The 13,523-nt window shown below is 46.2% G+C and overlaps 1 protein-coding gene across 1 annotated transcript; it reads right to left on the reverse strand.

The window, feature by feature from the left end:
* Positions 1 to 203: 203 nt before the first annotated feature.
* On the reverse strand, positions 204 to 7,435 carry LOC135544710 (prostaglandin E synthase-like). Its single transcript, XM_064972553.1, has 3 exons — positions 7,242 to 7,435; positions 7,016 to 7,098; positions 204 to 2,805 (listed from the first exon to the last, which is right to left on the reverse strand). The coding sequence occupies exons 1-3, from the start codon at positions 7,371 to 7,373 to the stop codon at positions 2,532 to 2,534; spliced, it is 489 nt and encodes a 162-aa protein (XP_064828625.1). The 5' UTR covers positions 7,374 to 7,435; the 3' UTR covers positions 204 to 2,531.
* Positions 7,436 to 13,523: the final 6,088 nt, after the last annotated feature.

The following is a 13,523-nucleotide window of genomic DNA, read 5'->3' on the forward strand; positions in this document are numbered from 1 at the left end:
GGTTTGTGATGCTGTGGTTAGTCGTGGGAGGGTTGTGGGAGGGTGCGATTCCCACAGGGGACCAGGATGAAAATGTACGTACGAACTTCTGTTGCTCTGGATAAGAGTGTCTGCTAAAATGTAAAAAGAATGAATAGTCCATTTCTATTTTCACATAGAAAAAAGTTGCATTTGCAAAGTATTTCAAGAAAGGGGAAAACGTATTTTAAGCAAATATTTGTATATTCCACAAGTAATATCAGATTAAATGTTTTGTACAGATAATTATCAGACTCAAGTTACAAATGCTTGTAAACACTCAAATACATTGAATTACATTTTTTCACAAAATAAGTACAAGTCCTATAGTAGTGGACCGATATAGCGGTCCTCGGCATGGGCAAAACAAATAAAAAATGGTATCCCCCCACCCACCAAACTCCTTTCCGCGGCTATGTGCACACAGAGAGAGACGTGGCTTGTCCCCTGCTACCTACCACAGTCAATAACATCCCATTGACTGTACATTGAATCGATAGAGGATGAAGTCATCCATAAAAAAAAGACATATTTCTTTTGAATACCTTGCAGTTGGTATGTAAAATGAATTGTCATGTACAGTGAGAGTATGTAAGTGTGTTAATACGAATGAGACATAAAGAGGGTAAAGTGCAAGAATGCATGGAATTGTGAACACCTATACAGTAAGATACCGACTGGGCACATATCCATGTGTGAATGTGAGAGCGTGTTTAAATGAGTATGAGGAAGAGTCTACAGCCCATGACTGTGTGTAGGTTAGCAGCAAGCATGCATGACTGCACATTTTCCAGCCCCCCTCCCCCCTTAGCCCCTTCCTGTGGACAGTGTCCAGTCCAGGGCCTTACATAACGACAGAGGAATGCTGGAACTCAGCCCTGCCTGGAACTCAGCCCTGCCTGGAACTCTGGACCATCAGACACGGAGAGAGGGGCCAGCGAATACCCACCGTCCCACCTACGACAATCACCTTCCCCCAGCCAGAGATTCCAATGTCTTACCCCTAGCCCCGAATGAGATTACCTAGCAGCCCCAAGTCAGAGGAAGGAACAACTTCCAGGACAAAAGTCTGTCTGTCTGAGGAACTAATGGTGGTCTATTGATAAGCTTGTACCTAGCCACATATTGCTTAATTATAATCCAGAGGCCTGAAACTGTGTTCCAACTTGGAACTGTGTTGCAGTAAGTTGGAACTGTGTCGTAACTGTTCAGTAATGATTCCCAATTGAAACACGTAGGTTTACACAATATCATCTTCTGCTCTAGCAAGCTTCAAAGGGCTGCAGTGTAGAAAACACAATGCATTTATGGACAAACCATCTATTGGTTATAGATGGATAGTACTCTAGAAACATTAGCCTGATCCAAGATCTGTTTTTGCAGTCTTGCCAGAGTTGATCTGTAAACAGGCTAAAGAACCACAAAGGTTGAGGCTCAATCTGAGCCAGTTTTACACAGGAGAAAAATAATCCTGCAGCAACAGGAAATGTGAATTGGAATTGAATTTTTTTTTAGGGGTTGATACATTTTTGGTTTGCATTTCTTGCTGTGCAGGAATATTCCTGCAACAACAGGATGATCACATTAAGATTCCGCATCTGTAGATGGTATGATTATGGATCAGTCAGCAGCCATAGATCCTATCTAGGCCCAGGAATGGACCAGAAATAACTATGGGCCCATCGACAGGAGTGGTAGACCTACCTGACATAGTCATCACCCTGCATCATGTGATAGCTTAGTGGCCAATGCTTTGTAAACAAATACAGTGACCACCACACCAGAAATATTCCTTAGAATATGCTATTCAACCGTTTTCTTCTGTTTTCATTTTTAAAAAATGCATTATTATACATTATTTGTGTTATACATGTCTGTTCTTCAGTTCAACTTCTAAAATACTGGATTGGTTTGAGCAAATAGGTCACTACATCCCAGACTTTACTACAAAAATACCACTTGTTGAATGACAAGAAATACAGAATGTAAAAGATGAAAACAAGTAACATTGACTTGTGTATGAAAAAACCCAATTAATTGGTTACAAAGTTACACGTTAATCGAAAGGTTAACCTTTTTCTTCCGAGAGTAGTGTCCCCATGACCTTCAGAGGGAGTCAATTGACTTCAACATTCTGTAGCATATAGGTCGCCTGGCGGTTAAGAGCATTGGGCTAGTGACTGAAAGGTTGCTGGTTCAAATCCCCGAGCCAACTAGGTGAAACATCTGCCTATGTGCCCTTGAGCAAGGCATCTGCAAGTTGCTCTGGATAAAAGCGTCTGCTATGTGACTAAGATGTGAAAGAATACAGTACTACATGAAGATGTACTAGCGAGAGCACAACAGTGTACACTTCATAGAGCATTGCTGAGAGGCACAAACTGCTATTGCAGCATTGCAGTCTGATGACAATGTATTCTTTAGGATTTCCCTCATATGAAAAGTATCTGTTCCCTCTTACAAGCAGTATTCTCTACTGCTCTTATCAGGCCCTAATCATCCACTGAGATTGGTCACAGATTGACGCGGTCACCAGAACACGCATATGAGGACACGGACGCGAGAATCTGAACGGCCATGGAGATGCAGGGCACCTGGGCGATCACGTAGGCCAGGGAGCGCGTGGGTGCCCGCAGGACACAGAGGTAGGCCAGCGTATGGAGCATGCGGAATAGGAAGAAGACCAGGAAGTGAGCGCGGGCCACGGCCAGCGACGGGCCAATCAGGGAGTAGACGGCCCCCAGGAACAGGAAGGGGATGATATTCTCCATGTCGTTACGGTGAGCCCTGAAACACACGAAAGATAATATTAAATTACATGTATATTTTTTAGATATTGAATATATTCATTTTCATTATCACGAAGGTATGGGTTTTTAAGAGAATAACTAAGCAGTTTGTACTGTACACACAACTGCTCTCCATGCTCACACATCTGTTTTGAATCATAAGTTAATTCCCAGAACTTACGGTATACGGTTGTCTGACTCAGCTGTCTGGCACTGACCCAAACAGTGAAAACACTTCCGCTATGATTACTCAACATCACACACACTGACAAACACACTTTTTTCGATTAGCCAACATTAGGGAGGGGTTTAGCCTCGTGAATAACAGAGGGAAATACCTCCGTCTTAGCATGACCAAGATGAGTACACACACACACACACACACACACACACACACACACACACACACACACACACACACACACACACACACACACACACACACACACACACACACACACACACACACACACACACACACACACACACACACACGTTGAGCGTAGAAACTGTCCATTACAAGAGCCTGGGAGTATAGCTGCTTATCCAGGTCTCTTCCTAAAAGTGAATTTATTTTTTATTTCACCTTTATTTAACCAGGTAGGCTAGTTGAGAACAAGTTCTCATTTACAACTGCGACCTGGCCAAGATGAAGCAAAGCAGTTCGACACATACAACAACACAGAGTTACACATGGAGTAAAACAAAAATGCAGTCAATAATACAGTAGAAAAATAGAAAAATAAGTAGAGAAATAAGTCTATATACAATGTGAGCAAATGAGGTGAGATAAGGGAGGTAAAGTCAAAAAAAAGGCCATGGTGGCGAAGTAAATACATTATAGCAAGTAAAACACTGGAATGGTAGATTTGCAGTGGAAGAATGTGCAAAGTAGAGATTGAAATAATGGGGTGCAAAGGAGCAAAATAAATAAATACAGTGGGGGGCGAGGAAGTTGTTTGGGCTAAATTATAGATGGGCCATGTACAGGTGCAGTAATCTGTGAGCTGCACTGACAGCTGGTGCTTAAAGCTAGTTAGGGAAATAAGTGTTTCCAGTTTCAGTGATGTTTGTAGTTCGTTCCAGTCATTGCCAGCAGAGAACTGGAAGGAGAGGTGGACAAAGGAAGAATTGGTTTTGGGGGTGACCAGAGAGATATACCTGCTTGAGCACGTGCTACAGGTGGGTGCTGCTATGGTGACTAGTGAGTCCTAGTAGGGTCTTGTAGATGACTTGGAGCCAGTGAGTTTGGCGAGTATGAAGTGAGGGCCAGCCAACGAGAGCATACAGGTTGCAGTGGTGGGTAGTATATGGGGCTTTGGTGACAAAACAGATGGCACTGTGATAGACTGCATCCAATTTATTGAGTAGTGTGTTGGAGGCTATTTTGTAAATGACATCGCCGAAGTCGAGGATCGGTAGGATGGTCAGTTTTACAAGGGTATGTTTGGCAGCATGAGTGAAGGATGCTTTGTTGCGAAATAGGAAGCCAAGTCTAGATTTAACTTTGGATTGGAGATGTTTGATGTGAATCTGGAAGGAGAGTTTACAGTCTAACCAGACACCTAGGTATTTGTAGTTGTCCACATATTCTAAGTCAGAACCGTCCAGAGTAGTGATGTTGGACAGAGGGGCAGGTGCAGTTAGCGATCGGTTGAAGAGCATGCATTTAGTTTGTATTTAAGAACAATTGGAGGCCACGAAAGGAGAGTTGTATGGCATTGAGCTCGTCTGGAGGGTTGTTAACACAGTGTCCAAAGAAGGGCCAGAAGATTACAGAATGGTGTCGTCTGTGTAGAGGCTCACCAGCAGCAAGAGCGACCTCACTGATGTATACAGAGAAGAGGGTCGGTCCAAGAATTGAACCCTGTGGCACCCCCATAGAGACTGCCAGACACCCCGACAACAGGCCCTCCGATTTGACACACTGAACTCTATCAGAGAAGTAGTTGGTGAACCAGGCGAGGTAATCATTTGAGAAACCAAGGCTATCGAGTCTGCCGATGAGGATGTGGTGATTGACACAGTCGAAAGCCTTGGCCAGGTCAATGAATACGGCTGCACAGTATTGTTTCTTATCGATGTGGTTAAGATATCATTTAGGACCTTGAGCGTGGCTGAGGTGCACCCATGACCAGCTCTGAAACCAGATTGCATAGCGGAGAAGATATGGTGGGATTCGAAATGGTCGGTAATCTGTTTGTTGACTTGGCTTTCGAAGACCTTAGAAAGGCAGGGTAGGATAGATATAGGTCTGTAGCAGTTTGTGTCAAGAGTGTCCCCCCTTTGAAGAGGGGGATAACCGCAGCTGCTTTCCAATCTTTGGGAATCTCAGACGACACGAAAGAGAGGTTGAACAAGCTAGTAATAGGGGTTGCAACAATTTCTGCAGATAATTTTTTAGAAAGAAAGGGTCCAGATTGTCTAGCCCGGCTGTAGGGGTCCAGATTTTGCAGCTCTTTCAGAACATTAGCTGATTGGATTTGGGAGAAGGAGAAATTGGGAAGGCTTGGGCGATTTTCTGTGGGGGGTGCAGTGCTGTTGACCGGGGTAGGGGTAGCCAGGTGGAAAGCATGGCCAGCCGTAGAAAAATGCTTATTGAAATTCTCAATTATAGTGGATTTATCGGTGGTGACAGTTTCCTATCCTCAGTGCAGTGGGCAGCTGGGAGGAGGTGTTCTTATTCTCCATGGACTTTACAGTGTTACAGAACTTTTTTTAGTTTGTGTTGAAGGAAGCAAATTTCTGCTTGAAAAAGCTAGCCTTGGCTTTTCTAACTGCCTGTGTATATTGGTTTCTAGCTTCCCTGAAAAGTTGCATATCACGGGGGCTGTTCGATGCTAATGCAGAACGCCATAGGATGTTTTTGTGTTGGTTAAGGGCAGTCAGGTCTGGAGAGAACCATGGGCTATATCTGTTCCTGGTTCTACATTTCTTGAATGGGGCATGCTAATTTAAGATGGTGAGGAAGGCATTTTAAAAATTAACCAGGCATCCTCTACTGACGGGATGAGATCAATATCCTTCCAGGATACCTCGGCCAGATCGATTAGTAAGGCTTCCTCTCCTCTGACTGACACACACTTTTACACAAGAGGAACATTCCTCTCCGGTATTCAAGTCTCTGTCTCTAAATGGACCTATAAAATGTCTCTATTGAAGCATGGGCTTTACCGTCGGCTAGCTGAGTCAGTTGTAAAACACAGACTATGGATTTCAATTACCCTCAAGAGCCTAAACAGTTGTAGACTCAATACTACAAATGTTCATTCCAATGAAATCAGATTTGCTCAGAAAAAGGAAAAGGAAGGAAGAGGAAGGTTGAATGTAATCTCAGATAACTTCAGTGTGTTGTTCATCTTACTTTGTTTAATTAAAGTACCACTCCAACCAATCAACATCAAGATATGGAAAAGGACCCAGGACCTGCCATGGATTTGACTAAACAAAATTTACTCGTGACCTTTAAATATTTGATTATTTTGGCAGAGCTGGACAAGCATATACCCCTCTAGAATCTTGGGAGTTTTAAGATGAATAGGAGTGCAGACGGACACCACCATTAAATGGCTTCCCCTCTGGCTACAAAGCCACTCCTGTACTAATGTTATTGTAGGAGACCTGCCCTGATAAGAATTACACTTCACTCCACACAATTACATTTTTTTGTAGGGGTTGATACATTTTTCATTGGGCAAATCAAGTCTGAAATGTTAAAGTACATGGAAATTAAACTTTAGAAGCCTTTTAATAAAACTCAATTAATTGAACCTAAAATATAACCGGTCATGAAGCATTCCATTTTATTGTGCATCAGTGCATGAATACCTGCTCAGCTCAAGATATTTCCTGTCCCAAATGGCTCGTCAGAGAGGGCCCCAAGTGAAGGAGAAAAGTTTTTTTTTATTTTTTATTCCGCTGTCATGGATCATATCCCGACAAGTTAAAACAACACAGACACTGAACCACATCCACAGACCGAGGCTGGAGAACAAACATCCATGAATTTAAAACAAAAGCGCCACAAATGATCTCTAAAGATTTCAACCAAATCCAGATAAAATTCTCCATTCACATGTTTGAGAAAAATACAAAAGTTTCCTATTACTGTTCAATTTCAGACCACTTAAAATGTAATCATATTGCTACCATCAATGTCAATAGGCAAGGCGACATTCAAACCAGATGACAGTAATCATTCCTCTCACCTTTGGCACCGCATTACATCTGGATCCTCTCTGAAGTGCTGGAGGCCACCATGTCTCTGCGCGTCCTCTGGGTTCGCGAAAGCCTTCACATGAGAGAGAGAATGAATACCCTGACCAATGTTTATACAGCGCAGACTTTCGGAACTACGACGCTCAAAGCGTACATCGAATACTGAATTAGCCTAATAAACGGTCTTTTACATTATTCATCGAATTAGTCTTTTACCTTTTTGCGCAGCCTTACTTGTCCAGTGATGATTGCTATGATGTACATCTTAATTACCAGGAGAACACTATAGAATACAAAACAGGAAAAAACCTTGTTCTCTAACATCATTATTTGGTATGATCTTCCCATTCCCAAATTAAGTACTGCTGTTGATGTGTGCCTAACGGGAAAGTGTGTGTGAGTGGGCTGGATCCCCAGTCTAAACACTTTCACTGACGCACATTTTGGAGGGGCTGGTCTGGTGTCTCTCTCGTTCGCTCTCTCTCTCTCTCTCTCTCTCTCTAGCTTCGTTTACACCTTGCATTAACATGTAGGTTTTGTGATCTGATCAGTAGGATACAATCACTATCTAATCAAGGTTTGACGCTGGAGGGAATAGCAGACATTTTATGGGCTCCTGAACAATTGTGCTATTTTGTGTATGACTGGGTGGCCACTCAATCATTACGTTTGAAGACGACACAGCAGTTGTAGGCCTGATTAACTACAATGATAAGACAGCCTACAGGGAGGAGCTGAGGGCCCTGGCAGAGTGGTGACAGGAAAATAACCTCACTCTCAACAAAACGAAGGATTTGATTGTGGACTTCTGGAAACAGCAGAGGGTGCCCCGCCCATATCCACGTCGATGGGGCCGCAGTGGAAAAGGCGGAAAGCAAAAATTTCCTCTGCGTACACATCACTGACAGTCTAAAATGGTTCACCCACACAGACAGTGTGATGGCGAATGTGCAACAGTACTTCTTCAACCTCAGGAGGCTGAAGAAATTTGGCTTGGCCCCTAACGAAGTTTTACAGATGCACAATTGAGAGCATCCTGTCGGGCAGTAACACTGCCTGGTACGGCAATCGCTCTCCCGAGGGTGGAGATACTTATTTTCCACCATAATTTGCAAATAACTTAATAAAAAATCCTACAATGGATTTTCTGGATTTTTTTTCTCCTCATTTTGTCTGTCATAGTTGAAGTGTACCAATGATGAAAATTACAGGCCTCTCATCTTTTTAAGTGGGAGAACTTACACAATTGGTGGCTGACTAAATACTTTTTTGCCCCACTATATATGCTGTATTCTAGTCTATACTATCTATTGTATCTTAGCCTATGACGCTCTCTCATTGCTCATCCATATATCTATATATTCTTATTTCATTCCTTTACTTATATTTGTGTGTATCGGGTATTTGTTGTGAAATTGTTAGATATTGTTAGTTAGATATTGCTGCACTGTCGGAACTAGAAGCACAAGCATTTCGCTACACTCGCAATAACATCTGCTGAACATGTGTATATGTGACCATTAAAAATATATATTTTTTTAATGTTATTTGACATGTGCTCTAGCCTACCACACAAAGGCACTACAGATTTATTTTCCCTGGTTAACACGGACATGCTCAGGAAAGTAGCATCACAACTTAAGCCTTCTACCTTCCTTCTCAATCCTATCCCCAATACCTTCTTCAAAACAGTTTTTAATTGCATATCTGAAGAAGTGCAAGCTATTGTTAATCTCTCCCTGTTCACAGGCACTTTCCCCACTGCACTTAAAACTGCTATGGTGAAACCCCTTCTGAAGGAAAGGATTTCTTTTAAATTTCAATCTGGTTTTCGTGCCTGCCACAGCAAAGAGACAGCGCAGCCTTAGTTAAAGTAATAAATTATCTTAGAGCCAACACAGATGCCAAACAGCTCGCTGTCCTCTGTCCTAGATTTATGTGCTACTGTATATTCAACACTGTTGACGATGATGTCCTTCTGGACAGACTGGAGAGGTGGGTTGGTCTCTCACGTGTAACACTGCACAGGATCGGTACATCTGAAAATCACCCCTGCGGGACAGGTGCAGGGTGGAAACAACAACTGCCCGAGTTACACCAGGAACGCACAATCCCTCCATCAGTGCTCGGACTGTCTGCAATAGGCTGAGAGAGGCTGGACTGAGGGCTTGTAGGCCTGTTGTAAGGCAGGTCCTCACCAGACATCACCGGCAACAATGTCACCTATGTGCACAAACCCACCGTTGCTGGACCAGACAGGACTGACAAAAAGTGATCTTCACTGACGAGTTGTGGTTTTGTCTCACCAGGGGTGATGGTCGGGTTTGTGTTTATCGTCAAAGGAATGAGCGTTACGCTGAGGCCTGTACTCTGCAGCGGGATCGATCTGGAGGTGGAGAGTCCGTCATGTTCTGGGTGGAGAGTCCGTCATGTTCTGGGTGGAGAGTCCGTCATGTTCTGGGGCGGTGTGTCATAGAATCATTGGACTGAGCTTGTTGTCATTGCAGGCAATCTCAATGCTGTGCATTACAGGGAAGACATCCTCCTCCCTCATGTGGTACCCTTCCTGTAGGCTCATCCTGACATGACCCTCCAGCATGACAATGCCCCCAGCCATACTGCTGATTCTGTGCATGATTTCCTGCAAGACAGGAATGTCAGTGTTCTGCCATGGCCAGCGAAGAGCCCCGATCTCAATCACATTGAGCACGTCTGGGACCTGTTGGATCGAAGGGTGAGGGCTAGGGCCATTCCCCCCAGAAATGTCTGGGAACTTGCAGGTGCCTCGGTGGAAGAGTGAGGTAACATCTCACAGCAAGAACTGGCAAATCTGGTGGAGTCCATGAGGAGGAGATGCACTGCAGTACTTAATGCAGCTGGTGGCCACACCAGATACTGACTGTTACTTTTGATTTTGACCCCCCTTTGTTCAGGGACACTATATTAAATTTCTGTTAGTCACATGTCTGTGGATCTTGTTCAGTTTATGTCTCAGTTGTTTTGTCCTGTTATTTTCATACACCTGGGGAACATTGCCAAGGTGCGTCTGTTTCATTCTCAGGGTGATACAGAGAGACTCATCCAATACTTTTATTACAAGCAGGCTTGACTACTGTAATGCTCTCCTGTCTGGTCTACCCAAGAAAGCCATTGGTCAACTGTAAAACATGCAGAATGCTGCAGCAGGAGTACTGACCAACACTAGGTGGAGAGCACACCTTACACCAGTTTTAAGGTCTCTCCACTGGCTGAATGTGTTTTAGAATTAATTTTAAGGGATCTCCGGCACCTCACCTTCCTGCAGGGGACCAGCTACCACCGGCCTGAGGAGAGACACATGAAACGAGGGGTTAATACGATAACAGGAAGGGAGTTGTAATCTATAACCTCGTTTATCCTCCTCAGGACTTTGAAGAGCCCCACACACTGCGGCCCCAGCTTCTAGCAGGGCAAGCCGAGGGGTGGGTTTCGGGTCGCGAGCCAGACCCTGTCCCCCGGTACAAACACGGGGGCCTCACTGCGGTGGCGGTCAGCACTCTGCCATCCACTGGCTTGTTTGAGGGATTCCTGGATGGCTCTCCAGGTCTCCTTGGAGCGCTGCACCCACTCCTCCAGCGCAGGGGCCTCGGTCTGACTTGGATGCCAAGGTGCCAGGACCGGCTGGTAGCCCAACACACACTGAAATGGTGATAGGTTTGTAGAAGAGTGGCGGAGTGAGTTCTGGGCCAACTCCGCCCATTGGAGGTACCTAGACCACTCCCCTGGCCAGTCCTGGCAATACAACCGCAGAAACCTACCCACCTCCTGGTTCACTCTCTCCACCTGCCCATTACTCTCAGGGTGATAACCGGAGGTCAGGCTGACCGAGACCCCTGACGCTCCATAAATGCCCTCCATACCCGGGACGTGAACTGGGGACCCCGATCAGAGACGATGTCCTCCGGCACCCCGTAGTGCCGGAAGACGTGGGTAAACACGTAGGGAGTCTGTAGGGAGACTGGGCAACGGGAGGAGACGGCAGGACCGATCCACAACAACCAAGACCGTAGTGTTCCCCTGAGACGGGGGGAGATTGGTCAGAAAATCCACTGACAAGTGAGACCATGGCCGTTGTGGAACGGGGAGGGGCTGTAACTTCCCTCTAGGAAGGTGCCTAGGAGCCTTGCTCTGGGCGTACCACGAACAGGAAGAGACATAAAACCTAACGTCCCTAGCCAAGGTGGACCACCAATACTTCCCCCTGAGACCCCGCACTGTCCTCGCCACACCAGGATGACCCAAAGAGGGTAGTGTGTGAGCCCACCGAATCAGTTGGTCACGAACACCAAGAGGCATGTACTTACGACCAACCGGACACTGAGGGGGCACAGGTTCCGCCCGTAATGCCCACTCGATGTCCAAGTCCACCTCCCCTACCACTGGTGCCACCAGCCGAGAGGCTGGAAGGATGGGAGTAGGATCGGTGGGCTGATCCTCTGTGTCATAGAGACGGCACGTCGGCCTTCGTGTTCAGGGCGCCTGGTCTATCAGACAGAGTGAACCTGAATCGGGTGAAGAACATGGCCCACCTTGCCTGACGCGGATTCAGTCTCCTAACTGCCCTGATATACTCCAGATTCTGGTGGTCAGCCCAGATGAGAAAAGGGTGCCGAGCCCCCTCAAGCCAGTGTCTCCACAACTTCAGGGCCTTTACCACTGCGAACGCTCCGCTGGGCTGAGCTTCCTCGAAAAGAACGTGCAGGGGCGTACCCAAGTGCTGTGATAGAACAGCACCCACCCCAGCCTTGGACGCGTCCACCTCCACTATGGATGCTAAAGAGGGGTCCGGGTGCGCCAACACGGGTGCATCTGTGAACAGCGCCTTCAACCTATTGAAGGCTGTCAGCCTCTGCCAACCACCGCAAACGCACCGGCCCCCCTTCAGCAGTGAGGTAATGGGGGCCGCTACCTGGCCAAAACCCCGGCTAAATCTCCGGTGGTAATTGGCAAACCCTAAGAACCGCTGCACCTCCTTCACCGTGGTTGGAGTCTGCCAATTATGCAAGGCCTTAATGCACGGCCTTAATGCGGTCACACTCCATCACCACCCCCGGAGTGGAAATGCGATAACCCAGGGAGGAGACGGCTCGTTTGGAGAACACACACTTCTCAGCCTTGACGTATAGGTCATGCTCCAGCAGTCTACCAAGCACCTAGCGCACCAGAGACACATGCGCGGCGCCGATGGCGGAATAGATCAGAATATCACCGATATAACCACACGCCCGTGCAGGTCCCTGAGAATCTCGTCTACAAAGGAGCATTCTTTAACCCATACGGCATGACGAGGTATTCATAATGACCTGATGTGGTACTAAACGCAGTTTTCCACTCGTCTCTATCCCAAATACCAGATTATATGCGCTCCTGAGGTCCAGTTTTGTGAAAAACCGTGCTCCGTGAAATGATTCCACCGCCGTAGCAATGAGAGGTAGTGGGTAACTAAACCCCACCGTGATGGCATTTAGACCTCTATAATCAATGCACGGATGCAGACCTCCCTCCTTTTTCTTCACAAAAAAGAAACTCGAGGAGACGGGTGAAATGGAGGGCCGAATGTACCCCTGTCCCAGAGCTTCCGTGACGTATGGGAAGCCAACATCTCCTCCTGCGACAATGGGTACACGTGACTCTTGGGAAGCGCAGCATTTACCTGGAGATTTATCGTACAATCCCCCTGTTGATGAGGTGGTAATTTAGTCGCCCTCTTCTTACAGAAAGCGATTGCCAAATCGGCATATTCAGGGGGAATGTGCACAGTGGAAACCTGGTCTGGACTCTCCACCGACGTGGTACCAATAGAAACTCCCATACATCTCCTCTGACCACCCCTGGAGAACCTCCTGTCTCCACGAAATCCTAGGATTGCACTACTGGAAACGCAGGTGAATCGATAATGAAGAGACTAATCCGCTCCTTATTATTCACCTGCGTTACCATGCCCAGTGGAACCGTGGCCTCCCTGACCCTAATGGCCGGCTATTTAGGGAGTGCACGGGGAAGGGAGGATCTATCGGCACTAGCGGAAGAGAAAGAAAGAGAGATTAGGAAGAGAGTATCCTGATTGTCTAGCCCAGCTGATTTGTAGCGGTCCAGATTTTGCAACTCTTTCAGAACATCAGCTATCTGGATTTGGGTGAAGGGGGAATGGGGAGTTTTGGGCAAGTTGCTGTGGGGGGTGCAGGGCTGTTGACCGGGGTAGGGGTAGTCAGGTGGAAAGCATGGCCAGCCGTAGAAAAATGCTTATTCAAATTCTCAATTATAGTGGATTTATCAGTGGTGACAGTGTTTCCTAGCCTCAGTGCAGTGGGCAGCTGGGAGGAGGTGCTCTTATTCTCCATGGACTTCACAGTGTCACAGAACTTTTTGGAGTTTGTGCTTCAGGATGCAAATTTCTTGCTTTCCTAACTGCCTGTATCTTCCATAAGTCTGCAAATGCGATGATGCATGGAACGCTTT

The sequence above is a fragment of the Oncorhynchus masou genome, chromosome 8, assembly GCF_036934945.1.
Source record: "Oncorhynchus masou masou isolate Uvic2021 chromosome 8, UVic_Omas_1.1, whole genome shotgun sequence".
Taxonomy (NCBI): Eukaryota; Metazoa; Chordata; class Actinopteri; order Salmoniformes; family Salmonidae; genus Oncorhynchus; species Oncorhynchus masou.

What these genes read in the sequence shown, in the direction of transcription:
- LOC135544710 (XM_064972553.1), bottom strand. Translation starts at nt 7,373, where the DNA reads ATGGGAAGATCATACCAAATAATGATGTTAGAGAACAAGGTTTTTTCC. An exon ending in AAGTAAGGCTGCGCAAAAAG is followed by an intron (nt 7,099 to 7,241) that starts GTAAAAGACTAA and finishes TCTCATGTGAAG; the next exon opens with GCTTTCGCGAACCCAGAGGA. An exon ending in GATGTAATGCGGTGCCAAAG is followed by an intron (nt 2,806 to 7,015) that starts GTGAGAGGAATG and finishes CGTGTGTTTCAG; the next exon opens with GGCTCACCGTAACGACATGG.